We start from the raw sequence: 27,226 nt of genomic DNA, 5'->3' as shown, positions 1-27,226 counted from the left end.
GAGAGAGAGAGAGAGAGATAACTAGCTTCAACACTCCGCCCGCCCCGCAGCGGGGACCCCCAGCCCAGGTGTTTTTGGAGAGTGTGCGGAGAAGATGTTAGAGGCCCCGCACCCAGAGGTCAGGATGGGCGGAGCGCCAAAGAAGCGCACGCGGGACCTTGGCTTTGGCTTCCAATAAAAAGGTGATGCTGGAGGCAAGGTGGAAGCTGCTGGCGGCCTCGGGGTTGCAGGGTGGTTCCGGCAGAAGCTTGAAGGCAGGAAAGGGGCGTTGACAGAGCCCTAAAACTCCACTTCTGCCGAGTGTAAACTAAATTTTCTGTAGCGGCTTCCCGGTTCGTCCGAAGAGGGTATTCCGTTTGCAGAGAGCTGGATCCCCGGCCGGCTCAGGTTCATCGCAATAACGTTTCAGCGCGCGTTTTCCCCAACTTAGTCGCGGGCCCTTGTGTGGGATATCTGAGTCCCGCACGATGAGTGGGATCGGAAGGCCAATTCCAAAGTACCAGCCAGACCTGGCTAGCCACCCAACCTTATTTTCTTCCACACTAAGGTTGAATTCGGCTTCTTAGCACACACTCCCCCCACCAACCAAAAAAAAAAAAAAAAGAGCAAAACAAGAATGCCCGCCCTGCCACCTTCAGACCTCAAGAGAAATCCCGGTTTAGCACAGAAGTGGTGCTATCAAAACGGAATTTGGTATTTGATTGGCTTTAATCCAGGAAACCAGAGTAACTCTTGGAGACGAGGGTTCTCAGGACCCGGACCTGAACTCCGCCTTTGGAATAATCTGCCTCCAGGCAGTGGTCCCGACGTTATATTCGGGATTAGGGAGGTCAGAGCTCCCTGAGGAGAGAACTACAACCGTGTGGTCTGCGGTTTGTCTCCGGAAGGTGTTGATAGCCCGGAGCCTGGAACAGGGGAGGAGGAGAAGCCGAGCCCACTCAGCCCGTGTGCTGCACACCCGAATCCATTGCAGCCTTTCTGTGGGGCCCCAGACGTCCCTGCTCACCACAGCCACTACCACCACCCGCCAGCCGCCACTGATGCCCTGCGGTTTCCCGCCTAGTCGTTTGTTTTTGTATGTAAAAGGTGTCTCCGGATCACAGTTTTCTCACAACTTCTCGCCTAGGTTGCAACTCCTCACCCGTGGCGCTTCCCCACCCACTCCTTTCCCCCTCCCCGGTGCCGCGCCTCCGGTCTCCCCCCGCCCCCACCAGGAAAGCGCCGGAATCAACTTTCCAAGACGGCGCAGCGGGAACAGACACCCAGGTCTCCCGGAGACCGAGACCCTGCGGACTTTGGATGGACTGGGGGAGGAGGAACGGAGGAACCAGAGGAGGAAGATCCTGTGGCCCTCCCTCCCCCACTCCCGCTAAAACGCGCGCTGTGCTCGGGACAAACTTCTAGGCCAAGAAAGCACGAAGAAGGGAAAACAAAAACAAAACAAACAAACAAACAAAAACCAACACCCACTGAATTGCAAAGTCGAACAGTTCACCAGGGCTCCCGGACCCAGCTGCACCCCAACCTTCAACAAGGCTCCACCTTGGATTAATCCCACCTTCCAGCAGTGCTCTGCCCTCCGCCTGCGCCTTACTGCCGCGCGCTCTCAGTCCTTCCCATCGAAACCGAGGCCTTACCGGAGCAGGAGGGGCTCGGGCACCTCGCTGCCCGCCGCCCGCACCGCGCGGGGCGGCGGATGCCACCGCCACTGATCCTCTAAACGCGGTCTCCCGGCACTCTCCCCGGCCGGGGGATGCAGAATGGTTTACAGAGGGACCGCGAGCCGCTGATTGGTCGCAGGCTGCGGTGACGTCGGCGGGCGCTGCATTAAGGCGAGGGGGCTTCCAGAGCTCAGCCAACAGCCAGGAGCAGTGACCGAGCCGCTGGAGCTGGGGAGAGACGCGCCAGGGCGGCGGACTGGGCCAGGAGACCAGGGACAGAGGGACGCTTGTCCGGGGACAGCCAGCAACGAACTGCGGCCTGGGCGGCGACAGCAGCGGCCCTTGCTGAGCTGTTCCAGCCGCACAGAACTGTAGCTGCTGCACCAGGACGTTTTTTCAAAGCTCTCCAAGCTACTCCCCCTCCCCCCCGACTCCTCCCGCTGCAAAAGAAAAAAAAAAAAAAAAAAAAAGGAAGGAAGGAAAGAGGCTAGAAAGGAAACCCAGATTTGCCACCACAGCGACAAAAGGGGGAAAAGGAAAAGAAAGTCCAGCGACTGTGGGGTTGGACGCAGGCCCCCGGAGCGTGGGTCGAGCGATGCGGGGCTGCGCGCCCAGGCAGCCGCGAGTTCTGACTGGAGCCACGATGCACGGCCAGGCGCGGTGAGGAGCCAGACCGTTTCACCTCCCCGAAGGAGTCCGGGAACAGGGAGGGCCGTCCTGAAAACACGGAGGCCGCCAGGCAGGCCACGGGCCGAGGTGACGGGGCTGGGGCGGTGGGGAGCGAGGAAGCGCACCTGGCTGCGTCCGCCTGGAGTTGTCCCTCTGCGTTCACGATTGACACAAACACTTCTCCAAACGGGGGAAATTTAAGCAGCAACAACAATCAACAACGAGATCTTCCTCCTGCCTTCCCCTCCCTCCCTCCCTCCCTCCTCCCTTGGCCTACCCCTTCCCTCTTACCCAGGCCCACGGTGGGCGCCCTGCGCCTCCGGACCCGCTGCGCGATGCCGGCAGTGTAGGATCCAGAGCTTCTCCACTGGTTTTGTTCTTTTCTTTAAAAAAAAAGAAAAAAAGGAAAAAAAGAGGAGGGGAAATCCCGGTCGGTGGCAGGCAGCCCGGCACACACACCCGCCCTCACACCCCGACAAAAGCAGATGCACTTTGACTTCTGACAGCTCTACCTCAAGCCCAAGAGAACTCCACAGCGCTTTCCTGCAACCCGAGCTCGCCGCGTCCTCCTCCTCCGACTCCGTTTTATTTATTTCGGTTCCCGTCGCCGTTCTCGGTGACCTTCACTCCTCCGTGGGCTCTGGGCAGAAGAGTTGCGTTCTCGCCTGCCTGAGACTCTTCTTCGCCCCAGGAGCTGCAGCGGCGCTGCTGTGTCCCGGGGCCCTGGGACTCCCCGGCTGCACACTCCACCGAGGTGCCCTCTGATTCCCATCAGCCTCATTTTTACCCCCTTTTTATTTCCTGGTGTGGGTTTTGGCTTGCACCCCCAGTGTGTCTCCTCTTTTTGGAGGGGCTGTGGAGCTCTTGCTGAGGAGTCATCCCCTAGGCTCTACCTGCTCTTCTCTCTCCCGGCCTCACCCGACCAAACCAAAGACCATGGTGCACTGTGCCGGCTGCAAAAGGCCCATCCTGGACCGTTTCCTCTTGAACGTGTTGGACAGGGCCTGGCACGTCAAGTGCGTCCAGTGCTGTGAATGTAAATGCAACCTGACCGAGAAGTGCTTCTCCCGCGAAGGCAAGCTCTACTGCAAGAACGACTTTTTCCGGTGAGTACTTCCCTGGCGCGCCTCTGCTGCTCCCTCCCCGTGGGCTCTTCCCGGCCAGCTTGGGATCAGAGGTCAGCGTGGCCGAAGCAACCGTGGTAGGAGCAGCCTTGGAGAGGGCAGCCAAGTCCCATGGGCACCCGCCTCTTCGCCAGCTGGCGTGCTGGGCGCGGGGGACGCGGCCCTGCTTGCGTCTTGGAAATTGTGGGTCCCGGCTTAGCTGCACGTGCCTGGGGAGAAAGGGTATGAGTCCTCTTGAACCCAGAAGCCCAGAAGCCCCTCCAAGCTTAGAAGGAAGCAGCACAGTCCCAGGACCTTTAACCCCAGCTCTGTCTTTACCGGGCTAGATCCATGCCACTGCCTTTTCCTCTCCAAAATGTCTTGGCGGGAACCGCGGAGGCTTTTGCGTTGGAGTGTTTGAGTCCCTCGCTTTGGTGGCGAAAGGGAAAAACTCTGTCCTAATGCCTATGGCGCACATTCCAGGGTGTTCTTGAAACCCTGACTGGCCTCCAAGCGCCGGCCTGGGCACAGTGAACTAAGCCTGTGAAATGCCCCAGGACTCCAGTCTCCGGGAAGACCTTTTCCCCCCGCTTCCCGGCTGCTGGGTTGGCGGGAGTATCTGCCTCCGCCCAACGCGAACCTCGGCTTTGTGGCGCAGGCTCCTCTAAGAGCTCTCCCAGGCACTGCTCGCCATCACCTTGCCCCACCTCCTTGCCGAAAACAGGAAAAACCCAGGCCCGGCTCATTTGAGCCGGGAGACCTCTCCAAACGCCCTTCCTTCGTTTAGCATTTTAATGTATTCTCTTAAACGCACTACCTTGCCACGAAATCCACACAAACACGAAAGTCAACCGAGAAGAAACGGGAGCAAATGCGAATTTTAATTCCTCTGCACTGGTTTGAAACCTCCCAGTTTACTCGGTTGACTTGCTCTCTGCTCTCCTCTAAGTTTTTGGTGACCGATCAAACTGGGAGTGGGGGTGAGGGTGCGAAACCGTCCGGGTCACTTTGCTCAGAGGCCCAGAACGCGCTGCCCCAGGAAGCGCGTCTCTGATTGCGGGGAACCATGGAGAAAAGCGCTGTGAGGCTTGTATCGCCGGGAGGAAGAGCGGGCTGAGCCTCTGAACCTCCGCCGGCCGCGCCTGTTGTCCCCAATACTGGCTGGCGCCGAACCCGAGAACAGCGAACGGTGCCAGCTGCCAGCGGGCCCCAGAGGCCTGGCTCCCGTAAAGCGCAGCCCGGCATCTAGAGCCCCGCGGTGGCCAACCTGCCCGGCTTTGGGCTTGAATGTGGCGGCCGCCCAGCTGCAGCCCGGAGGCGCGCTCCGCGGCTGTTTCTTTACCCGCGGCGGGACTGGACCTTGCCAACCCTCAGCCTATTCGCGGGTCCTTTCGCGGTGAAAGGTGACGCTAGGAGAGAAAAGCGGCGCTCGGGTCGCGTTTACATGGAGCTCTAATTAGATTTTGACTGTTCTCCGAATCTAACAAAAAATAAGTGACTCCCTCCCCCCTTCCAATCGCTGCCTTACCGTCTTCCCAAGGCGCACTTTTCCTCTGGGACAACCCTGGGCATGAGGCTGGGGTGGGGGCAGCTCGGGTCCCTCGCTCTCTCATTCTAACCATGTGTATCTCCTTGCTGACTTTTCACTGATGCCCCGCGCCCTCTCCTGCCTTCTTGACGGTTCCATCCGCTGTCTCTCTTCGTTTCCCCCTCTCACCTCTTCTTTCTCCACTTTCTTTTTCTCTCCTTCTCTGTCGTCTTTTTCCTGGCCTCCGTTCTCCCCTTGCCCCTAACCAACTGGTCCTCTCCCATCCCGCAGATGTTTCGGTACCAAATGCGCTGGCTGCGCGCAGGGCATCTCCCCTAGCGACCTGGTGCGGAGAGCACGGAGCAAAGTGTTTCACCTAAACTGCTTCACCTGCATGATGTGTAACAAACAACTCTCCACTGGCGAGGAGCTCTACATCATCGATGAGAACAAATTTGTCTGCAAAGAGGATTACCTAAGCAACAGCAGTGTCGCCAAAGAGAACAGCCTCCACTCGGGTGAGGCCCCAATTCCCAGCTCGTTAGGGGCGGGCGGGTCCTGGGGGAAGAAGGCCCTGTGAAGCCGCTGCTCACCTGTCCCTTCCCTCCCCTCAGCCACCACAGGCAGTGATCCCAGTTTGTCTCCAGACTCCCAAGACCCATCACAGGATGATGCCAAGGACTCAGAGAGTGCCAACGTATCGGACAAGGAAGGGGGCAGCAATGAGAATGACGACCAGAACCTGGGCGCCAAACGACGGGGGCCGCGCACAACCATCAAGGCGAAGCAACTGGAAACTCTGAAGGCGGCCTTTGCTGCTACTCCCAAGCCCACGCGCCACATCCGGGAGCAGCTGGCTCAGGAAACTGGCCTCAATATGCGTGTCATCCAGGTCAGGGCGTGGGCATTCCACTCAGTCCCACCCCGCATCCAGACGTGGGCATTCCACTCAGTCCCACCCCGCATCCAGACCGACATGGCTCCTCTAGGCAGGCACCCAGGCCAAGCTGGGGAAACCCAGCCTCAAAGAGGGGAGTGAGTCCTGGGAGGCTGGAGGGGAGAGGACAGGAGAGGCCCAGACACATCCCTACCCTGGTGTCCTGTGCTGTGCTGCCCCATTGAGGAGGGCGTCTGGAAATCCCTAGGCTCCCTCCATTTCCCAGTTCGTAGCTGGTGATGGTCTTGGCAGAGGGGGAGGGATGGGGAGCTCAGCATGAAGCTGGAGGAGGGGACATCCTTGGATGCCACTAGGGAGTTGGGACCCTTTCTTCTGCACCATTCACCTTGTTTGGAAGGAGCCCAGAGGTCTCTGAGCATGCCAGAATTAATCAGTTCCACTGACTTCTCCACCACATAGATCTCCCTCTGTGTCCCCACCTACTTTGTGGGTCTCTTACTTCAGTTAGACAAGCCCCAGAGCAGAGAGACGGACATCTTCTCCAGAGAGAGATGGGGCGTCCTGGTTTGAAAGGGAAGAGGCCCGGGCTGGAGTCAGCTCAGGCTCTGGCAGTCTAGAGTGGAATATGGAGGCGAGGTAGACATCTGGGCATCTGTGCCACTGTATTGTGAGGACTTGGGGCTGCATGTGATTTGGGCCCCAGTATCGCGCCCACAGTGAGGTGTGTGGTTCACCTGCGGAGGCTCTGCAAGGATGTGCTGGGTGTGCCTGGAGGCTGAGTGTGCCGGGGAACACATATGCAGGCTGCCTTCCAGGGGAGGCCTTGTAGCCCCTGGGAGGCTGTGCCAACCTGCAGTGAATGGAGGGTTGCATGTCTGTGTCCTTGTCAGTGAGAGGCTGTGGACAAGTATATTTGGCACTGGGAGATTTGCATGGCTGTGAAAAGGAGATTGTGGGTTTTGGTGTCACTGTCATTGGTGGACCGAGTGTCAACAGGAGACTGTTTAGTTCTCTGTCGCGATCATGCGGGGGAGGGAGCTGCCAGGGACCGTGAATGGGAAGCTGTGTGTGTCCAACACTATTTGGGGAGGTTGTCTATGTGTGTAGAACCCCCAGAGCTGAAACTGTGACAGTGTGACTGTTGGAAACAACTCCAACTGCCTCACGTCGGGCAGGGAGGCTTGCCCAGGTCCCCAGTCGGGAATCCCGTATATCATTGGCTCTGGGGCCGTCTTGCGCGGCCCACTCAGAGACATACCCCCCCCCCCAAAACACACACACAACACAACACAACACAACACACAACACGCACACACTTGGGTCTTGCTAGCGGTTGGAGGGATTGGGGCAGATCAGCCGCGCACCCGAAGTTGGGGGGAGGGGAGGGTCTCCGGGGGCCTCACCTCGCCGCCTGTGTGCTTCAGGTCTGGTTCCAGAACAGACGTTCCAAGGAACGGAGGATGAAGCAGCTGAGCGCGCTGGGCGCCCGGCGCCACGCCTTCTTCCGCAGCCCGCGCCGGATGCGGCCTCTGGTGGACCGCCTGGAGCCAGGCGAGCTCATCCCCAACGGGCCCTTCTCCTTCTACGGAGGTGAGTGTGCTACCGAGTGGCAGGGCGCGGCCAGCCCGAGTTGACTTCGTTGGAAGCGGGTGGCAGCGCGGGAGGCGCTCCCGGTTTTCTTTAGAGAAGTGGCGAGCGGGGGAGACATGGAGAAGGCTGGGGAGTAAATCAAGGGTCGGTAGTCGGCACCGAGTGCTGAATTTCTGACCGTGAAGAGGCGGGTGGGCTGGTAGGGAGCACCTCCAATGTTTGCACCAGGCCTCCTCCTTGCTGCTAGCCCCGCAGGGGAGCCCCCAACAGCGAGTTTCCCCCTATTGCCTTTCTCGTCCTTCCTCCTCCGCCCTGACAACCTCCTCCCCGCTGCTCCGCAGATTACCAGAGCGAGTACTACGGGCCTGGGGGCAACTACGACTTCTTCCCGCAAGGCCCCCCGTCCTCGCAGGCTCAGACGCCAGTGGACCTGCCCTTCGTGCCGTCGTCCGGGCCCTCCGGGACACCCCTGGGCGGCCTGGAGCACCCGCTGCCCGGACACCACCCGTCGAGCGAGGCGCAACGGTTCACTGACATCCTGGCGCATCCCCCTGGGGACTCGCCCAGCCCAGAGCCCAGCCTGCCGGGGCCTCTACACTCAATGTCGGCTGAGGTCTTCGGGCCCAGCCCGCCCTTCTCATCGCTGTCGGTCAACGGCGGGGCGAGCTATGGGAACCACCTGTCTCACCCCCCCGAAATGAACGAGGCGGCCGTGTGGTAGCGGGATCTCGCACAGTCCGCGGAGTTCGTGGTTGTACAGAAATGAACCTTTATTTAAGAAAAATAGAAAAAGAAGAAAAAAAAAACATAAAAAGCAAGTCACCCCCCCACACACACTTCCCTCAGCCTCGGGGACCATTTTCCGTCTGGGGAGTCCGGATGGGAAAGGGGTACAAGAAACAGGATCCAAATCCGCCTGGAGGCAGAACTGGGATCCGTGCGCTGGATGGCGAGGTGCAGAACTAGGGCTCCGGAAGGGAAATGCAGACCTCTCCCCATCTTCCACCTGGACCCGGATGTGGGGACAGACGCCCCAAGTGTGCACGCCCGGCTGGAGGGCGGCACAGGAACACCCAAGGCGGCCGCGGGGACGCACAGCTAGCCAGTGGTGAAGCCGGGAGCCGCAGGGAGGGAGGCAGAGAGGCACAGCCGGTTGAGGGAGGTGGAGCAGCCCGGGGCACTCCCGGGCCAGCCCGGAGGGTTCTGGCTCCGGGAAATGTCTCACTAGCGTTGTCTCAGTGTTCAGGAACAGCGACAACAAACTCTTATAGCTTCAGAAACGCCGACCTGCTGTGCATCAGGTGGGACTATATATATATATATTTTTTGTCTATCTGGGTTTTTGGTTTTTGTTTTTGCCAAAATTGCAAAATTCTAAATGTAAAGCCCTCAGTATCAACTCTTCTACCTTCACAAAGCTCTACACACACAGATACACACAGACACCCTGGATAGGATGGTCTCCAGCCAGACCTCTCAGTAAAATGACTTGAACATCAACTGTACAAGAAAGTATTCTACCTTCACACATACAAAAAAAAAAAAAAAGTTAAAAAAAAGACTATTGAACTAAAAACAGTCAACTGTTTACGTATAATGTTTAATTCAGGAGTTCAGTGTTTTATTAATATATCCTGTTTTGAAACCTCTTGTTCAAAAACAAAATGTTTTGAGCAATCAACCAAAATTGTTCATTTTCTTTTCCTGTAGATGTTCTGACCGATTTGCAGGGCTCGCAGCTCACTGTGCTAGTATGTAAAAAGGTGTTGTTTACACAAGGCAAAGAGAAAACATGATATTCAGACACTTGCCAAATAGAATAATTATAGCACAAATACTGTAAAGGTGCCTAGCACCACAACCTGAGAAAGTGTTAAAAAAAAAAAAAGTGTTACAAGGTTTAAAAAAACATCTTTGCTAATTTTTAGTCCTGTTGAACATTCATGGAATTGTTAATATGACTTATATAGACCCACACAGGTTTTATTTTTGTGTCTTTAAAATAAAAGTCCAAAATATTTAAATTTTATGGTCAAATATGCAGTCAACAGCTGCTACTTTTTTCTTTATATATTAAATTTCTCATATGTCTTTTATTGTTCTGATAAACCTAAGCTTGTGTGACCTCCAGTGCATATTAGACCATTCACTGTATGAAAGAAAACATGTTGAATAAATTTGTGAGTTTTTAATAAAAATAGAAAATCTGATGTTTAGATAATTGGTGTGTTATTTGATGTTTTACCAAGTAGAGGGGAGGCTGGTGGGGAGCTGAATGGCCCCTCAGAAGCCAGGAGGAAGAGAGGCAGGCCTGGGATATCTTTTTACCTTGGCTGTGGCTGAATCCCCTTGCTAACGCCAGCCTCGCTTTTCTCTGTGGCTTCCTGCTGTTATTAACTACGGATTTGCATTCTTTGGCTTTAACTGATATAGCTGAGGAGATATTTGCTGATAAGTTAATATAGAATTTGAAATAGAAATCAAATCCAGGGCTAAAAATGAGTGTTCCCAGTATGATTAGGCATGAGATCCCATGCACTCTCTCTATCCCCCATTCCGCATATGTGAAGGTGGGACTTGTGAAAGTCAGTTACCTGTAAATATATAGTTAGAGGTGGTCCTTTTCAGTTTCAATTCACTTCCCAGAGATAATCCTGCTCTTTAATTTGACGGTTTAAAAGATAATGTAAAATAGATGTACAGTACACCTAGAAATTAAATACTTTAATCCCTTTCAGAGAACTGATGGTGACGGTGACGGAATTGTTTTACAGTGTTTGTTACATTTGAAGTTTCCTAGAGGGAAAACTATTTTGCCTGGCACAAGATACATACTACCTTTCTCTGAAAGATGAGCAAAAAATAACCAATATAGAAGTCAAATTTCATCTGGGAGCTGCCAATAGGTTCTGAAAAGTACTTCAATCCCTCCCAAGCCTTCATTAAACATGGAAGGAATTTAAATATTTATCTACTATGGAATACGTGTGTGTTTAATATTAGATGCTATTAGAGTACCAGAATTTCTAGATTTCAGTCTGGATTATTTATTTCGTTTTAAAAATCGAAGGTTTTACATTAAATGGCATGTGATTTCTATTGTCGTTTTCATATTTTGTTAAGACACAACCAAGTGTATATTTCCTGCAGGGAAGGCTCTAAAATGAGCAATATTTCACCGCATCCATATGATGGTTTGTCTAATGGGGAGGACTATCAGGAAAGAACCTGACAGTGTTCTTTCAGAAATCCAAATTTATGAAATACGGAGGGACTTTTTTGAAACTCCTAGCTTCTGCATGCAGCACAATTCTTGATCTGCTTTTATGCAATCCCTGGATGAGCTGTTTTTGCCCTTTTAGCATGTATATACATTAAATCACAGCCAACTTATTCATTATAGCCACCCCCTTTAAAGACATTCATTTAACTGAACGTACGCGTGCACGGGAAGCTGCATTTTCCTATCAGGGCTGCTGAATTATTTAGCAGCTTTATTGTGGAATCCAGTACTTGTTAAGAAGCGTTTTGAGTTGGGAGCTCCGTGTGGACTCCTTTCCTCTCTCTGACTCCGTGGCAGCATAACAGTCTTTCCCTCTTGCCTCTGCAGACTGAACCCAAAGAAATACCTGAACAGGTGGCAAAGCTTAGCAGTCAGTTTGGGAGCCGCCTGAGAGGAAGAGGTCTAGAAATATCAGGGACTATTCTCCTTCCTAACAGAACAGCGCTGCCCACCTCCAGCCCTAAGGCGCAGAGAAGTGCGGCATCATGGGCTGCTGCCGGCTGCCTGGGAGCTCCCAGGAGAGGCTCAAGGGCCACAGGGAGCACCAAGGCTGTCCCCTCCCTCCTAGAGGGGCAGTCTCCTCTCCAGCTGGGCTTGGCAGTTAGCTTTCTCCCTGCGGCCATCTTAAAGCTGCCACCTCAGTGCCTCTGCCATGTGCCCTCAGGTTCCAGCCTGCCCTGGGCTAGGGAGTTGAAGCTCACCCACCCAACTTCCCCAGGCTGGAGGAGACTGGGGGCTGCTTTCGGGCTAGACAAGGTCAGGGAGAACAAGCATGGAGAGCCAGGACAGGCATTGGCAGGGACCTGGGACATGAGGATTGATGCATCTGAGAAGAGACAGGCAAGAACCTGGGTTCCCTAAACTCCTGAAACACCAGGTCATAGGACAAGTTGACTGGGACAGTGGTGGGGGGTGAGGGGTAATCTAATGTCACCCCTGCCCATCAGCTATTCCTAAATCTGTCTCTCACTTTGCAGTCCATAGGTAGCAGGCAGAGAACTGCAAACCAGGAGACCCTCTGACCAACTCTGGAGAGGACTGTTTTTTTTTTGGAGAATGCTCCCATTTATTACCGTCCCTCTGGTCATCAAATCTGCTTAAGTTTCTTGTAGGAAAGGTATAGTCTTTGAAATATCTTCTCTTGTAGTCCACCCTCCATCTCCAGACCCTTTCCCAACAGGAAAACCCTCCTTCAACACACTAGAATGCAAGCAGGGAGGGCCTCATAGAGAGAGCATTTAGGAGGGTGCTTCCCTGCCCTGTGCCTCAACTTCTCTCAGTGGCATATTAAGTCTTAGAATTCTTTCCTCTTGCCTCCCCCACCCCAACCCTCAGTATGGGGTAAGAAAGCAGGAGGAGCATTTTGGGGGCCCTGGGATGTGTGTGACTAGAGTATAGTAGCCTTGATTCCTTCCTCCAAAGGCTTCCCAAGTCAGTGGGGACCAGGATAGAGAAGGGAGAGTAGGTAAGCAGAACTTGGGCATTTTCTGCCCAGACTCATCCACCGGTATCCAGTTTACGTGATGGTTTAGAAGTGGTCTCTGAACTACCTTGCCTCCCTTTCCATTTTCTTCCTTTTCTTTACCCTGAAGGCAAGGATTCTAAGTACCATTGTTCAAAACAGGAAGGGAAGAGGATTGGGGTAGGTAGTTTCCTAAATGCCCATAGAAACATTTTGTCCTTTGAAGCCCAAGGCGATGGCTCCCTGTTTCAGCCTGAGGAGCCTGCTTTGCTCTGGGGCCCCCAGACTGAAGGCACCAGACTGCAATTACAGGGGATGTGTTAACAAAAACAAACAAACAAAGCTGTTTTCTAGCCTGAATTCTCTTGCTGCTGGCAAAAAAGCAGTTTTCTTTTGCCTTAGTCCCCTGTTTAGGGTGCTTCCATCCTAGCACCCCTCTCTCCCTTTCATGTTTGAGGGGGTCTGCCCTATGATGGGTTCTCCTTCCCCTCTGCAGCCACCTAGGAAGGGGACATGAAACAAGTCTCACTAAAGTGATGGCCTTTCATTGCTCTTGACCCTGAGGGCATATTAAAACTGTGAAAGTCAGGGACCTCCACTTCTCCTAAGTTCTGCAGGAGACGCTGGTAAGCTGAAGGTTCCTAGGCTGTTCATCTGTGGGATCCAACTGGCCTGGAACCCTTAACACTATTTTCTGGACTCTTTTGATGCATATTCTGTTTATGGGGTTCTAGGTTACTACAGGTGACCTCAAACAGATATTGGAAGGATAGACCACTTTGAACTCACCCTTATCATCCCCTTATGCTGTTTGTGTTTGCAAGTTTGTCTGACCCCCCTGGGCTGATCACTTTTAGGAGAGAATTTTACTCATCTTTGTATCTCATCTAGCAGTGCCTGCCACACAGCGGGCAGTTAGGGAATGCTTCATGAAGGAAAGAGAATATAAAGGGATTGTATCTTTCCGTGTGGCTGGGTGTAATTAAACTGATCCTATTAAGTCTTTATATTCTGAGTCTCCCAGTGCCCCTCTAACCGTAGACGTTGAGGTTTTCTGCATTTGTGCACCAGTTTCAAGTGTCTGAATATGCCTTCACCTTTGAAGAGATATTGGTAATGAGTGTATGAAGTAATCACCGCCACCCCCTTTTCCCTAAGACAAGGCAACTTGGAGAAACCACAAAATTGATCTTTATTTATGAACAGTTGGAGCGACTTCTAATTATTCCTATTAATAACGACACCAACAGTCTGCCGCGCAGTTACACATGCACATCCCTGACGTAGGATTCTTAAATCCTGATCACCACGGGGTCACAGACATGTGCCCGACCCCCAGACTCCTCCAACTCGTTAAATGCCAAACCTGATTTGGTTCCAGTCTCTGTGTGCCCCAAAGCGCACCTGAGGCTGGAGAAGCTTATCGTTTACTCTCTTCTCTTTTTCAAATCAGCCACCATAGGCCACGGCCACCCCACACTTTATTTCTAATCGAATTTCAGACAAATCTTGAAGCATATTTTATGCAAGGGTACAAGGGCCGCGCGCACTGCAACGTCTGTTCAGCGCCAAAAGCAGCCACGTGCCCTCGCGCGCTCCCGAACCTCCCCACACAGCCCCTCCACGCACGCGCACGCGCGCCGGGACCGCGACAGTGCCTACGGCCTTCCGCGCGCTTCCGCCTTCTTCCGAGCAACGCCAGTAGTGACACGCAGGCCCCGCCCCCTCCCGCGCGCCTCCCGGAAGTGGCCGGCCCGAGCGGGAGCAGGGGTCTGCGCTGTCCCTGGCAGTCCTGGCCGCTAGTCTCCTGGCAACAGGGCCCCGCGGGGAGAGAGCGTCCAGGCCGGGGCCGCACACTGACGAGCGCGGCGCGGAGCGAGACCTGGTGACGATGGCGGGGCCGCTGGCGCTGCAGCTGGAACAGTTGTTGAACCCGCGCCCGCGCGAGGCGGATCCTGAGGCGGACCCAGAGGAGGGTGAGGCCTGACTGGGAAAAGGCCACGTGCGGAGCGGTGGGTCCGGTCCAAGGCAGACCCGGGCGGCGCCGCGAGCGGGGCCGGCAGCTAGGCCTCGCCGCCTGGCCTACTCGGCTCGCCCTGGTGCAGAGGAAAACAGCCGCCCGGGAGGGTTGCCCCGGGCCCGGGAGGAGGGCTTCCGTTTCTTCCTGACCCGCTCGTTAGACTTGGTGCTGGGGAGGGCGGAGCATCCCGGCGACTCAGGCAGGCTTCGAGGGCTGTTGCAGGCTTTAGGGTCTGGTAGTTGGCTGTAAGTTATCTTTCAGCGTGCCCTTACTGGTATTGAGTTAGACATGAGAAGGGCGTCTTAGCCGTTTTTTAAGTCGGTCTGCCCCTAAGAACTTACTTAGAGATTGAAGGAAGAAGTGGGATTCCGTGGTGCTGTTTAAGCCTCCTTAGGCCTCAAGACACTTGTTCAGGGGCTGAGGAATGAGACTGCTGCTCTGTAAGCTGGTCTTCAAGGTCTTGTTGGGAGTAATCCAGCTTTAGATCTGAATCAGAGAAGTGTGAGGAAGGAAGAATAAGGAAGGATAAATGTGAGTGCTGGACCGTGTCTTAGGAATATCAGTTGAAGGAGTATCAGTTGAAGGAGCTGGGGCTGTTGAGCCAGGATAAGCAAACTCCCTTAGGGATGGGATGGAGTGAGGAGAGATGGTTGACTTATCATATTTGAGCGACTGTCACAAATGGAAGAGGAATTAGGCTCGTTTTTATGATCCAAGGCATGGAAATATTTCCTACTAGTTAGTGCAGAGGTCAGCTTTCTGTTCAGGAACAGCAGTAAGATAGTGGTCTTATCTTGAGAGGTAATGAGTTTCCTGCTCCTGGAAGTTGGTTGGGATTTTGTAGAGTATGAGTTAAAAGGTTGGATAGGGTTACCATTGAAGTTCCTTCTAACCTGGAGATTCTGATTACTTTTCCCCTCCTCTACAGCCACTGCTGCCAGAGTGATTGACAGGTTTGATGAAGGGGAAGATGGGGAAAGCGATTTCCTGGCGGTGGGTAGCATTAGAAAACTGGCATCAGCCTCCCTCTTGGACACAGACAAAAGGTATTCTGGCAAGGCTACTTCTAGAAAAGCTTGGAAGAAGGACCATTGGGAGCAGACTCTGCCAAATGAATCTGGTGAGTAGACATTTGCATGGTACTTCTATTTCTTCCCTACTTTTTTAAGGTTAAAGTTGTGTTTTGTTATGAGTTTGGCTTTTTTTTTTTCCTTCGGATGATCTCTGCAAGACTAGTCTGTGTGCCCCCACTTACTGTCCTAGGAGACACCATGATTTTCGCAGCACAAAGGACCTTAAAAGGTACTTAATTTCAGGTCATAAGCGATCTAAAGTTCAGAGCTATTAAGTTTCTGTAGTCCTTATGTTTAGCCTAATGGTTCACCCTAAAATGGAGAGAAAGGCAATACATATTGGATATTGGAGAGGGCTATGTGTTGAAAAAGAATTGCATCTGATGGACATGCTACTCATGGATTTTGACCCCTTTCCTTTGGTTTTTCAAGTCTTGATTGGGTCGCTGTATAATAATAATTTGTGAAGCTCATTTTTTGCCTTTGTAAAAATAGCATAATCCTTCCCTCTTCCCTGCAAGAGCCTTAGGAGGATGTGAGGACACGAGCTTATAGTTTTAAAACATTGTAAGTTTCTCAATGGGAATAAGGGAGGGGCTGGATATGGTGATTACTGAGTGCATGCCATCTTTTTTTTTTCCTTTAGAGAGGTGCCATGTTGAGAATCTACAGATAAGTATAAAAGAAACCATCATGCAGGTCTTGATACCCCTGATTTGGCCCTTGGTATAGTTCTGGGAGCTCCTGATAAGCTCATTTCATATTCTTTGTCTAGAGAGATAAAGGGACCAATCGTGAGACAAATGTTACATTTATTGGCCTTTCACCATATGTCAGGCATTGTGGTAAGCTCTTTAAGTGCTAAGACTGGAACACAGTAAGTCTTCAAAGGATGTTGTTACTGTCATCATTACATGTATCATTTCATTTGGTACTCCAGTAGTTTATGAAGTTGGTAGTATTTATCCCCATTTTACAGGTAAGGAAATTAAGGGACAGACTGGTTATGTAACTTGCTCAAGATCATACAGCTAGTAAGCAGAAGAACCAGGATTCAAATAAGGCAGTCTGACTCCAGATCTATACTCTTTTTTTTTTTTTTTAAAGATTTTATTTATTTGACAGACAAATCACAAGTAGGCAGAGAGACAGGCAGAGAGAGAGGAGGAAGCAGGCTCCCCACTGAGCAGAGAGCCCGATGCGGGACTCGATCCCAGGACCCTGGGATCATGACCTGAGCAGAAGGCAGAGGCTTTAACCCACTGAGCCACCCAGGCACCCCCAAGATCTGTACTCTTAACTACTATTCTATGAATATACCTTAATCTGAGAAATGGCACACATTTAAAGAACTTAAATGATTAATTTCTGCTTACTATTTTTGCACTTCGTTTTTGTATTTATATTTTGACAGCCCTCTGTATGTCTTGAGTCTATATATAGTTCTTTAAAGCAGTACTGAGGACCTATCACATAAGTTGTTACTTATTTTTATTTATTTTTAAATGTTTTTAAGTTTTTAAAAAATATTTTATTTATTTATTTGACAGAGAGAGACAGTGAAAGAGGGAAGACAAGCAGGGGGTAGCTGGAGAGGGAGAAGCAAACTCCCCAGTGAACAGGGAGCCTGATGTGGGGCTTGATCCCAGGACGCTAGGATCATGACCTAAGCCGAAGGCGGACACTTAACGACTGAGCCACCTAGGCGCCCTTTTGCTTATGTTTAATCAATAAAATTATAATGTCTCCTTCACATGAAGCCAGTTCCTCACCCTTTCAGGAGAGTTAGATGGATCCTTTTCCATATACTGTGTACCAGCGACACTCTAATGATAATAATGATATGAATGTTGGCATGCATATCTACCACTCCCACCAGGCTGTGAACCCCTCCCCACAGGTATTACATTCTGCTTGTCATTTCTTAGCTTTTTATCTATACCTGGCTCATAGTAGGTGCTTAATTTTAATTTTAAATCCCTTGCCCCACACTTAAAATTTCTCCCTTCTCTGGGTTATCAAAACTTTGTCAAGTCTTGGGGCGCCTGAATGGCTCAGCAGGTTAAAGCCTCTGCCTTCAGCTCAGGTCATGATCCCAGAGTCCTGGGATCAAGCCCCGCATCGGGCTCTCTGCTTAGCTGGGAGCCTGCTTTCGTCTCTCTCTCTCTCTCGTCTCTCTCTGCCTGCCTCTCTGCCTACTTGTAATCTCTATCTGTCAAATAAATAAATCTTTAAAAAAAAAAAAAAAACTTTGTCAAGTCTTACCTGTGTTACAGTTTCGAAGGGACTGTTTTTCCCACTAGAGCCTTTCATTAGGGTGAGACCCATGTTTTGTTCATCTTTGTTCTTCCTTTAGCATTTTAGAGGCAGTAGATGTATAATAAACATTGAATTGAATTGAGTACAATAATAAATTTTATTTTTGATGGATGCTATAGTCCTTTATTTGAAGTGAAAGATATGGCGTAGTGTTTGTCTCAAAGTGACATGCATCTTTTTTCCTTCTTTATTCTTTTGTTTAGACCAGGAGATACCTGATGAGGAAGAGTCTGGAGATGGAGATTCAGAGGGGCTGGGTCTGGAGGGATCCGATGAAGATGCCATGAGTGCTGCTGAGGAAGAAGAGTGTGATGATGACAGGGACAGTAGTCTGGCCTGGAAGAAGAGCCAAAACCGCGCTGCGAAAACACCAGGTTTTAGTGTCCAGAGCATCAGTGACTTTGAAAAGTTCACCCAGGGAATGGATGACCTTGGTAGCAGTGAGGAGGAGGAAGATGAAGAGGAGGAGGAGAGTGGCATGGAAGAAGGGGATGGGGAGGAAGACTCTGCGGGTGAGAGTGAGGAAGACAGAGCTGAAGACAGGAATAGTGAAGACGACGGTGTCGTGATGACGTTCTCTGGTGTCAGAGTTTCTGAGGAAGTGGAGAAAGGAAGAGCTGTGAAGAACCAGATAGGTTTGTACATGGTTTTGCTGTCGGCCTATTTTTCAGAGTGTCTGCATTTGATCTCCTGTTTGTTTTGGCTGTTCCCTCGATCCTGTGTCCTTCAGTTAATTTGTGAAATGCCTCACCTACCTAGAGGCCTAAAGCCCCATTCTTTTGTGCTTAGCCAGTCATTTCTGCACGGAGCTGCTTAGCTGGTTCTGTCCTAGTACTTTGGCAGCTATGGGATATTGAAGAGAAAACAGTTTTTTTTTCTCTTTGGACTTCAGCATTGCCTGTCTTGTATAGCAAATATTGTCTTCCAAGATGGTGAATTTATTTCTCCTAATGGTGAGTATTTTCATGGTAAGAAGCTGTGATAAAGCTGTGCTTTGTAGAGACTGGTGTGATTTCCTATCCCCCCAACTCCCCAACCCAAGAAGATTTTGTAACAGGTTTGAAATTCTTTTTTCTTTCTCAGCACTGTGGGACCAGCTCTTGGAAGGAAGGATCAAGCTACAAAAAGCTCTGTTGACCACCAATCAGCTTCCTCAGCCAGATGTTTTCCCTATTTTCAAGGACAAAGGTGGCCCAGAATTTGCCAGCGCACTAAAAAATAGTAAGAATACTTATGCCACTTGGGGATACTTAGTACCACTGGGATACATTGATATACATTGTATTTGTAGCACCACAGAGTTGAAGAAGAGAAGATTTGATTTTAGTGATAATGTGGTACAGCATAGTTTTTACCTTTAAAAAAAAAAACAGCAATATAACTCTTATCAAATGAGGACAACTTTGATTGAAATTGGTTGGGTACTTGAGTCATGTCTATTCCACTTTTCTTTCTTTTCTTTTTTTAAAAAATTTTATATATGTACTTATTTGAGAGAGAGAGAATGGGGCGGGAGGAGCAGAGGGAGAGGGACAAGCAGACTCCCTGCTGTGCATGGAGCCCAATGCCAACCTGACCCCAGGAGGCTAAGATCATGACCTGAGCAGAAGTCAAGAGTCAGACGCTCAACTGACTGAGCCATCCAGGTGCTCCTGTTCCACTTTTCTCTTATCTGCCTTCACTTTCCTCCTCCTCTTTCCTTCGGCTTTCTGAGTTACTACTTTTTTTTTTTAAAGATTTGATTTATTTATTTGACAGAGATCACAAGTAGACAGAGAGGCAGGCAGAGAGAGGAGGAAGCATGCTCCCTGCCAAGGAGAGAGCCCGATGTGGGGCTCGATCCCAGGACCCTGGGATCATGACCTGAGCTGAAGGCAGAGACTTTAACCCACTGAGCTACCCAGGCGCCCCCTGAGTTACTTCTTTAATGCTCAGAGAATTCTTATTTGCAAACCTGCTGGTATAGAACAAAAGGGAAAGAATAAAGAATGGTTGATCCCTGTTCATTTTGGTAGTATCATGCTTACAAGATGCTTTTGGGGATTTCTAGAAAACATGCTAAGATGTTCTTACTTATATCTCTCTTTAGGTTGCAGAGAGGGAGGAAAGGTGATGACTGTAGAGGGAGGAAAAAGTTTTGGGAGAGAATTGCTGAGCTATAAAGCCCAAGAATTGTAGAAGAGGGATTTAGAAATTGCTTGGTTTGCAGTTCCCTTATTTTACAGATGAGAAAACCAGGGCCCAGAGAGAATGAGTTACTCAAAGTTCTAGAGCTCGCTCATGCACAGCAGACCAAGCTCCAGCTTTCCTGCCTTACTGTTGAGAAGTCTTTCTTCCGTACCACCTAGCCCTCTGTGGGCTGTGTGCTGTGTGTCCAAGGGCACCAAAGGATGGGGACAGAGGGAGATTTGGGTTTAGTGCACTATGGTTGGAATTGCTATTCCTTATTTGCAGGGTAAGACCTAAGTGTTTTCATTTTTTCTTTAAGAACTTTTTTTTTTTTTTTTTTTTCAAATATTTTTTGTATTTGAGAGAGCAGGTGCACAAGTGGTGGGGGGGAGGGGGGAGCCTAGGGGGCGGGCAGGGGAGCGGCAGAGGTAGAGGCAGAAGCAAACTCCTTGCTGAGCAGAGAGCCTGATGCAGGGCTCAAGCTCAGGACTCTGGGATCATGACCTGAGCCGAAGGCAGGCACATAACCAAATGAGCCACCCAGGTGCCCCAAAACTTGTTTTTACTGTATTGTGGAGTTAGAATTGGAAGGGACCTGAGGAGGACATCTGCCTCCAGGTAGAATCACCTCAAACTCCGAAGTAAAATATGTAGGATTTCTTGGGTAGGGGATTCTGCAAACCTTTCTTGTGGGAAAATACCTGCTTTGCTTTTTTTTTTTTTTTTAACATGGACTCTCTGCCACACATGGGGCTTGGACTCACAGTCCAGAGATCAGAAGTCGCGTGCCCTACTGACTCAGCCAGCCAGGGGCCCAGAATACCTGCTTTAATTAGGAATTGCTTCCTAGGGTCCAGCCTGTAGATTTTATGTCCTGCTGTACTTGAAGTCAGGAACCCTGCAGATATTGTGAGGGTGGATCTTTTATATCTCCTCCATTAGTTTTTCTCCCTTCTTCCCTTAAATAAATGATGGTTGGCAGTTTTCAAAATTTTTGAGATTTTTGGAGCACCTAACTGCTATTGCCTTCCTTCCTTCCTTTTTTTCTTTTTTACTTTCTTTCTTTTTTAAGTAAATTCTTTGCCCAACTAGGGGCTCAAACTCACAACGCCAAGATCTAGAGTTGCATGCTTTACCGACTGACCAAGCCAGGCATCCCATTTGTCTGCTATTTTTAATGCCCTCGTACCCTAATTCTCGGTATGCTTCGGAGTGAGACCTAGACTGCTCTAGGTTAAATGTCTGAAGTACTTCATGAGGAGACCTTTCCCATCTTGTTATTACTCTTCTTCTCTTCTTGCTTGATACTTTCCTTTCCTTTTTTTTTGATTCATCTTAAAATACTACTTTTTAAAGGGTTAGTCCATGTCAGGTTGACACATTCTTGGGTACAAGTTTCTTTAGCTACTTCAGTATTATTTACTTTTTTTGCAACTGTTCTGATTTTCTTAATCTGTGTTTGTTTGTTTTTTTTTTTTTTGTACTTAATCAATTCTCTTTTTGTCTCAGTGGTAAACTCCAGTTACTGTGACAGATGTCTGTTACTGTCTGACAGGGTGGGTTGCGGTGGAGGAGGGAGAAGAAAAGCATGTTTGTTTAGTGTCACGTATTCTAAGGTGGGAGAGTGGAGAGTATTCTAATAAGTAGCATTTCTGTGCACCTAAAGGGTGGTTAATTTTTTTCTTTAAATACTTCTTTTTAAAGATTTCTTTATGTATTTGAGAGAGAAAGCATGGGGTGGAGGGCAGAGGGGGAGGGAGAGAGGGTTCCAAGCAGACTCTGCGCTGAACGCAAAGCCGAGTCTCGCAACCCTGAGATCATGACCTGAGTAGAAACCAAGAGTTGAACACTCAACTGACTGCGCCATCCAGGCATCCCTAATGTTTTATTTAAGTCATCTCTGCACCCAGCCAGGGGTTTGTTTTGTTTTAAAGAACTCATAATCCCAAGATCAGTAGTGGTATGCTCTACCAACTGAACCAGCCAGCAGTCCAGAGTGGCTATTTTTTGTTTGTTTTCAATCTTCTTTTGACAGTATGACATAATATGTTATATACCTCCCTGTGTTGGTAAACAGTTTAAGAAAAACTGAGCTGCGTTACTCGGGATATACCATTTATACTGTGTTACATGACTGGTGTGGAACCCAGCCTGAATTTGTACTGACCCCAGAACATGCACTGGAACTTACTGTCTTTGATTAAATCTCTTGTCAGTTTGCTGGGTTTTTGTTTTGTTTTGTTTTAAAGATTTTATTTATTTATTTGAGAGAGAGAGAGAGAGAACATGAGAGGGGAGACGTTCAGAGGGAGAAGAAGACTCCCCATGGAGCTGGGAGCCTGTTGTGGGACTCGATCCTAGGACTTCGGGATCATGACCTGAGCTAAAGGCAGTCACTTGACCAACTGAGCCACCCAGGTGCCCTCCACCCCCCCCTTTTTTTTTTTAAGATTTTATTTATTTATTTGACAGAGAACATAAGCAGGGGGAGTGGCAGGCAGAGGGAGGGGGAGAGGGAGAAGCAGGCTCCCTGCTGGATAGAGAGCCCAATGGGGCTGATCCCAGGATCCTGGGATTATGACCTGAGCTGAAGGCAGATGCCCAGCCAACTGAGCCACTCAGGCGCCCCAGTCTGCTGGGTCTTAAAGGAGTTAAAGTTAGACCACCTGGCTTTAGACTCTATCTCAGTAGTGGATTTACTTATGTGACCTTGGGCAGGTTACTTAACTTCAGAGCAAGAGGGCGATAGTATGGTTGTGAGGATTGAAGGACAACTGTCAGTGTAAAGCATTAGCCCAGTGTCTGGCACATGGCACGCCACAGATGTTAGGCATGGGTATTTTTCTGTTGATAGAGGCATTCGGTAATCAGCCATGTGAGTGATGGCCGTCGGTGTAATGACCATCATCCCCACTGTCTTCAGTGTTTTTTGACTTTTTACTAGTATTCAGATTTCCTATATAGCTTGAATTAAGCATTCGTTCTGGAAAATGTAGTATTACATTCTTCTTTAATGCTTATAATTCAGCTTTTGTCTTAGGACTGTGAAAAGATGACCAGAGATTTCCTTGCCACCAAAGCCAGCTTCTACCACCTTGAAGCATTCAGTCTTTCCTTGAATTTGCCTTTGGCTTTGATGACACTAGAAATTCTGTTTCGGTTCTCGTGCCTCTCTGATTTCTTCTGGTTTTGGACTCCTTTTAGCCTCTCAACGTCCATTTCATTGCTTGTGGGATCCTGTTCTGGGTTTGTGTTTTCTTGATCTATTCTCTCCTTGTCACTGCTGTTTACTCTCATAGTCCTAAAGTAGCCTCTAAAGAGGCAGAGTTTAACCACAGTACACTGATGAGCAGCATGCCATTCTATCGTCAGCACCCTAAACTCTCTTTTTGAGAAACTACGTAGGCATCTCCTTGCTTCCCCAGCGCACGTGCACTGAGTCCTCAGTCGCCTTGGTGTTATGTGGTGGTAATTATAACTCTTGAAGCGTTAAGTAGTTTCAAAGACATTTTTTGATCTTTTAGTAGTTGCTTAAGTGGGAAGTCATAAAGTAACCTTAGCGAAATTAGGGGATTTTTCTGTGCCAAAGGCATTTGGCTTACCTTTTCCTCTCTGTTTTTCTTTTTTTTTTTTTAAAGTTCTACAGGCCTAGGAGGCCAATCTTTTATGTTGGTGGCAGTAATGTATAAGGAAGAAGGGAAGTTACTTCAGAAAACCGGAGCATGAGTTATATAAAAATTGTCATGATGGACTATATCAAACATATATATAAAAGCATGGAGAATTGTACAGTGAACCCACATACCTTTACCAGTGAAGCAGTCATCAACTCCCGGCCAATCTTATTTCATCTGTATTTATACTAGCTCTCTAGTTCTGGATTAGTTTGAAGCACATAGTAGACATTCTATCATTTTATCAGTAAAACAGCATGTATCTCCAAAAGGGTTTTTTAGGGGCACCTGGGTGGCTCAGTTGTTAAGCATCTGCTTCGGCTCAGGTCATGATCCCAGGGTACTTGGATCTAGCCCCGCATCAGGCTCCCTGCTCAGCGGGAAGCCTGCTTCTCCCTCTCCTACTCCCTCTGCTTGTGTTCCCTCTCTTGCTGTGTTTCTCTCTGTCAAATAATAAAATCTTTTTTAAAAAAGGGGGTTTTAGGGGCACCTGGGTAGCTCAGTGGTTTAAGCCTCTGCCTTCGGCTCAGGTCATGATCTCAGGGTCCTGGGATCAAGCCCCGCATCGGGCTCTCTGCTCAGTGGGGAGCCTGTTTCTCCCTCTCTCTCTGCCTGCCTCTCTGCCTACTTGTGATCTCTCTCTCTGTCAAATAAATAAATAAAATATTTTTAAAAAGGGGGGGTTTAAAATCACAATACTGGGGCGCCTGGGTGACTTACTCGGTTAAGTGACTGGCTCTTGATTTCGGGTCAGGTCACAATGGCAGAGTCTCAGGCTCCCTGCTTAGTGGGTAGTATACTTAGGATCAGCTCTCTCTCCCGCTACCCCTCACCCCGCTCATGCATGTACGTTCTCTGTCTCTCTCTTTTGCGCGCTCTCTCTCTCAAATAAATAAGTCTTTAAAAAAGAAAAAGAAAAAATCACATAGCTGTTATTTTACATAAAAACATTAACAGTGATTTCTTAATAAGCATAACTGATTTTAATGGATGGGAGAATTGAGAGAGCATTTCTGTAACAGGTGCTCTCTACTATCTTTTTCAGAGTTTGCTCTATAGCTTTAAATGAAGTGATTAAAGGAAAGCCAAACTTCAGCCATAATAAGTTGACCTTTTAGTGAGATGCATGTTATTAATGTATTTAATGAGATGCATTACAAACTGCAGTGAGCACCATGTTTCATTACAGGTCTAAAATGTAGTATCATTAAAGACCTTTAATAGAAACGATGGTTGACATTTTGCTATTTCCCAAAAGCAAAAGAACCCCAGCACACAATATAATGTAATATAAATATAGAGGAAGTGTTGAGAGTCTTTCCTTGCCTATGAGTATAAAAAGAAATTCCACTATTAATTACATTGTATTTGCTCTCCTCCATCTTGCCACTTCTAGTTCATATACACCCTCTCCTCCCTCTTTGGCCCTTTTCTCAGTCCTTCAAGAATTCTGACTTGAATAGAGTACAGTTTTTAATGCTGATTTGATCTTAGCACCAGTAGACATCTTAAAAATAACTTTTTCTTTTCTTTTCTCTTTTGGTTATTTATTTTGAGGGAGTGCAAGCAGGGGGAGGGGCAAAGGGAGAGAGAATCTCAAGCTGACTCCATGCTGAGCGTGGAGCCCAACACAGCGCTTGATCTCATGACCCTGAGATCCATGACCTGAGCTGAAATCAAGAGTTGGACCCGTGACTGAGTCACCCAGGTGCTCCTTAAGAATAACTTTTGGGGCACCTGGTTAGCTCAGTGGGTTGAAGCCTCTGCCTTCGGGTCAGCCCTGGGATCAAGCCCCGAATTGGGCTCTCTGCTCAGCGGGAACCCTGCTTCCCTTCCCCTCTCTCTGCCTGCCTCTGCCTGCTTGTGATCTCTTTCTGTCAAATAAATAAATAAAATCTTTTAAAAAAAAGAGTAACTTTTTAAATTTTGAGTTGATCATGGGCAGTCATGGAGTTTTTATAGATAATGTTTCATTTTGTTTACAACAGTTTATTTATCATTTGTTTATTAATTAAAGATTTTATTTATTTATTTGTCAGAGAGCACAAGCAGGGGGGAGCAGCAGGCAGAGGGAGAAGAAGGCTGAGGGAGAAGCAGGCTCCCCACTGAGCAAGAAGCCCGATGTGGGACTCAATCCCAGGACCCCCATGACCTGAGCTGAGGACATACACTTAACCTACTGAGCCACCCAGGTGTCCCAAAATTCAATTAATTAATTAATTAATTATTTTAAAAAGATATTTATTTATTTATTTGACAGAGAGATCACAAGTAGGCAGAGAGGCAGGCAGAGAGAGGGGGGGAAGCAGGCTCTCCGCCAACCAGAGAGCCAGATGTGGGGCTCCATCCCAGGACCCTGAGGTCATGACCTGAGCTGAAGGCAGAGGCTTAACCCACTGAGCCACCCAGGTACCCCTCTTTATTTTTAGAGTAGGCACTAGATTCACTGGGCTCAAAATGCAAAAGATACCAAGCTCTCATATGGAAAAAATTTTGTTTCCTCTCCTTGTGCTACTCAGGAATTGCCACCAGTTCCCAATCCCATAGACAACTAGTTTTATCAGTGAAATTCTCTCCTTTTTAAATTACTTAGCTGCCTTAGGTGACAAATGCATGAACATCTATTTCTGTGTTCTCTCATTTAATACCTTATGGGTTCAAGGCAGAGTTTTCACAAATGATATGTCGAACCCTGAAACATTCTTAATTACTTGGGATAAGTTTAAGTATAGCTTGGGACAGAGGTATTTGCAAGCTTCACCTCATGTAGCGTTGTGTGGGATTAAAGACCCTTGTTACTGTAGACGTCATCTAGCAAAAGTGATATAAGATTGATCTTTTTATTTTAGCCAATGTCTCATTTTTAAAAATATCTTTACTATTTTAATTATAAAATTATGTCATGCTTACTTCAGAAATTCAGAAAATACATAAACACATAAAGAAGAAAATAAGGATTACCTGCAGTGCTATTGCCCAGAGGTAACCACAGTTGTCATTTTGATGAATAACCTTTCAGACCTTTCTCTGTGGTTACACACACATATACATGCTCCCTTGGGGGGGTGGGGAGGAATATTATAAATATGTACTATTTTTAAGCTTATTTTTCCTATATCATTTCATGTCTGTTTATTTAGATATACGTCAGCATTTTCAGTAGCTACAGAATATTCCATTTTATAGATTTACTGCAGTTTATTTAACCAATCTGTATTGATGGATGCTTAGGTTTATTCTGGCTTTTTCACTTTCATAAAGCATGCCTTGTTAAACATCCTTGTACAGACGTATTTGTGCAATTTGTCTAAAAGTAACCCTTTGATAGAAATACAATGTAAACCACATATGTAATTTAAAATTTTGTATTAGCTACATTAAGAAAAAGCCTAAGAAAACACATAAAATTAACTTTTAGTATATTTTATATTTTATTTAACCCCATGTATCAAAAATATTTTAACATTTAGTCAATGTACAAATATTAGTGAGGTATATATTATGTATCTTTTTTTCATATTGAATCTTTGAGGTCTAGAGTATAGCCTATGTTTACAGCTCATCTCAGTTTGGACTAACCACATTTTGACTGCTCAGTAACTAATATGGCTAGTCGGTACTCTATTGGACAGCATAGATCTGTATTTCCTGGAAATGCAGTTGCTGGGACAAAGGGATTGTGCCACCCCCCTTTTTCTTTAAACTTTTGGAATACATTGCCAAATTGGTTCTTAGAAGAATTGTAGCAATTGAAATTCTCATCTGTGACTGTTGTTT

General features: G+C 48.5%; 2 protein-coding genes across 2 annotated transcripts in view; both read left to right on the top strand.

Moving 5' to 3' along the window:
- The first annotated feature begins 3,246 nt into the window (after positions 1–3,246).
- LHX1 (LIM homeobox 1) lies at positions 3,247–9,120 on the top strand. The gene is made up of 5 exons (XM_045983859.1): positions 3,247–3,436; positions 5,253–5,479; positions 5,576–5,853; positions 7,284–7,449; positions 7,791–9,120. Exons 1-5 carry the CDS (start codon positions 3,267–3,269, stop codon positions 8,168–8,170), a joined length of 1,221 nt encoding a protein of 406 aa, XP_045839815.1. The 5' UTR covers positions 3,247–3,266; the 3' UTR covers positions 8,171–9,120.
- Positions 9,121–13,917: 4,797 nt separating this feature from the next.
- Positions 13,918–27,226, top strand: part of AATF (apoptosis antagonizing transcription factor) — a 102,900-nt gene continuing 89,591 nt past the window's right edge. Inside the window, exons 1-4 of the mRNA XM_045986188.1 lie at positions 13,918–14,170; positions 15,143–15,334; positions 17,810–18,241; positions 18,690–18,827. Coding sequence (XP_045842144.1) covers positions 14,086–14,170; positions 15,143–15,334; positions 17,810–18,241; positions 18,690–18,827 — 847 coding nt within the window. The 5' untranslated portion in view covers positions 13,918–14,085. The remainder of the gene's footprint in view (positions 14,171–15,142; positions 15,335–17,809; positions 18,242–18,689; positions 18,828–27,226) is intronic.

The sequence above is a fragment of the Meles meles genome, chromosome 18, assembly GCF_922984935.1.
Source record: "Meles meles chromosome 18, mMelMel3.1 paternal haplotype, whole genome shotgun sequence".
NCBI classification, from domain to species: Eukaryota; Metazoa; Chordata; class Mammalia; order Carnivora; family Mustelidae; genus Meles; species Meles meles.
This window is presented reverse-complemented; position numbering and strand designations above follow the sequence as displayed.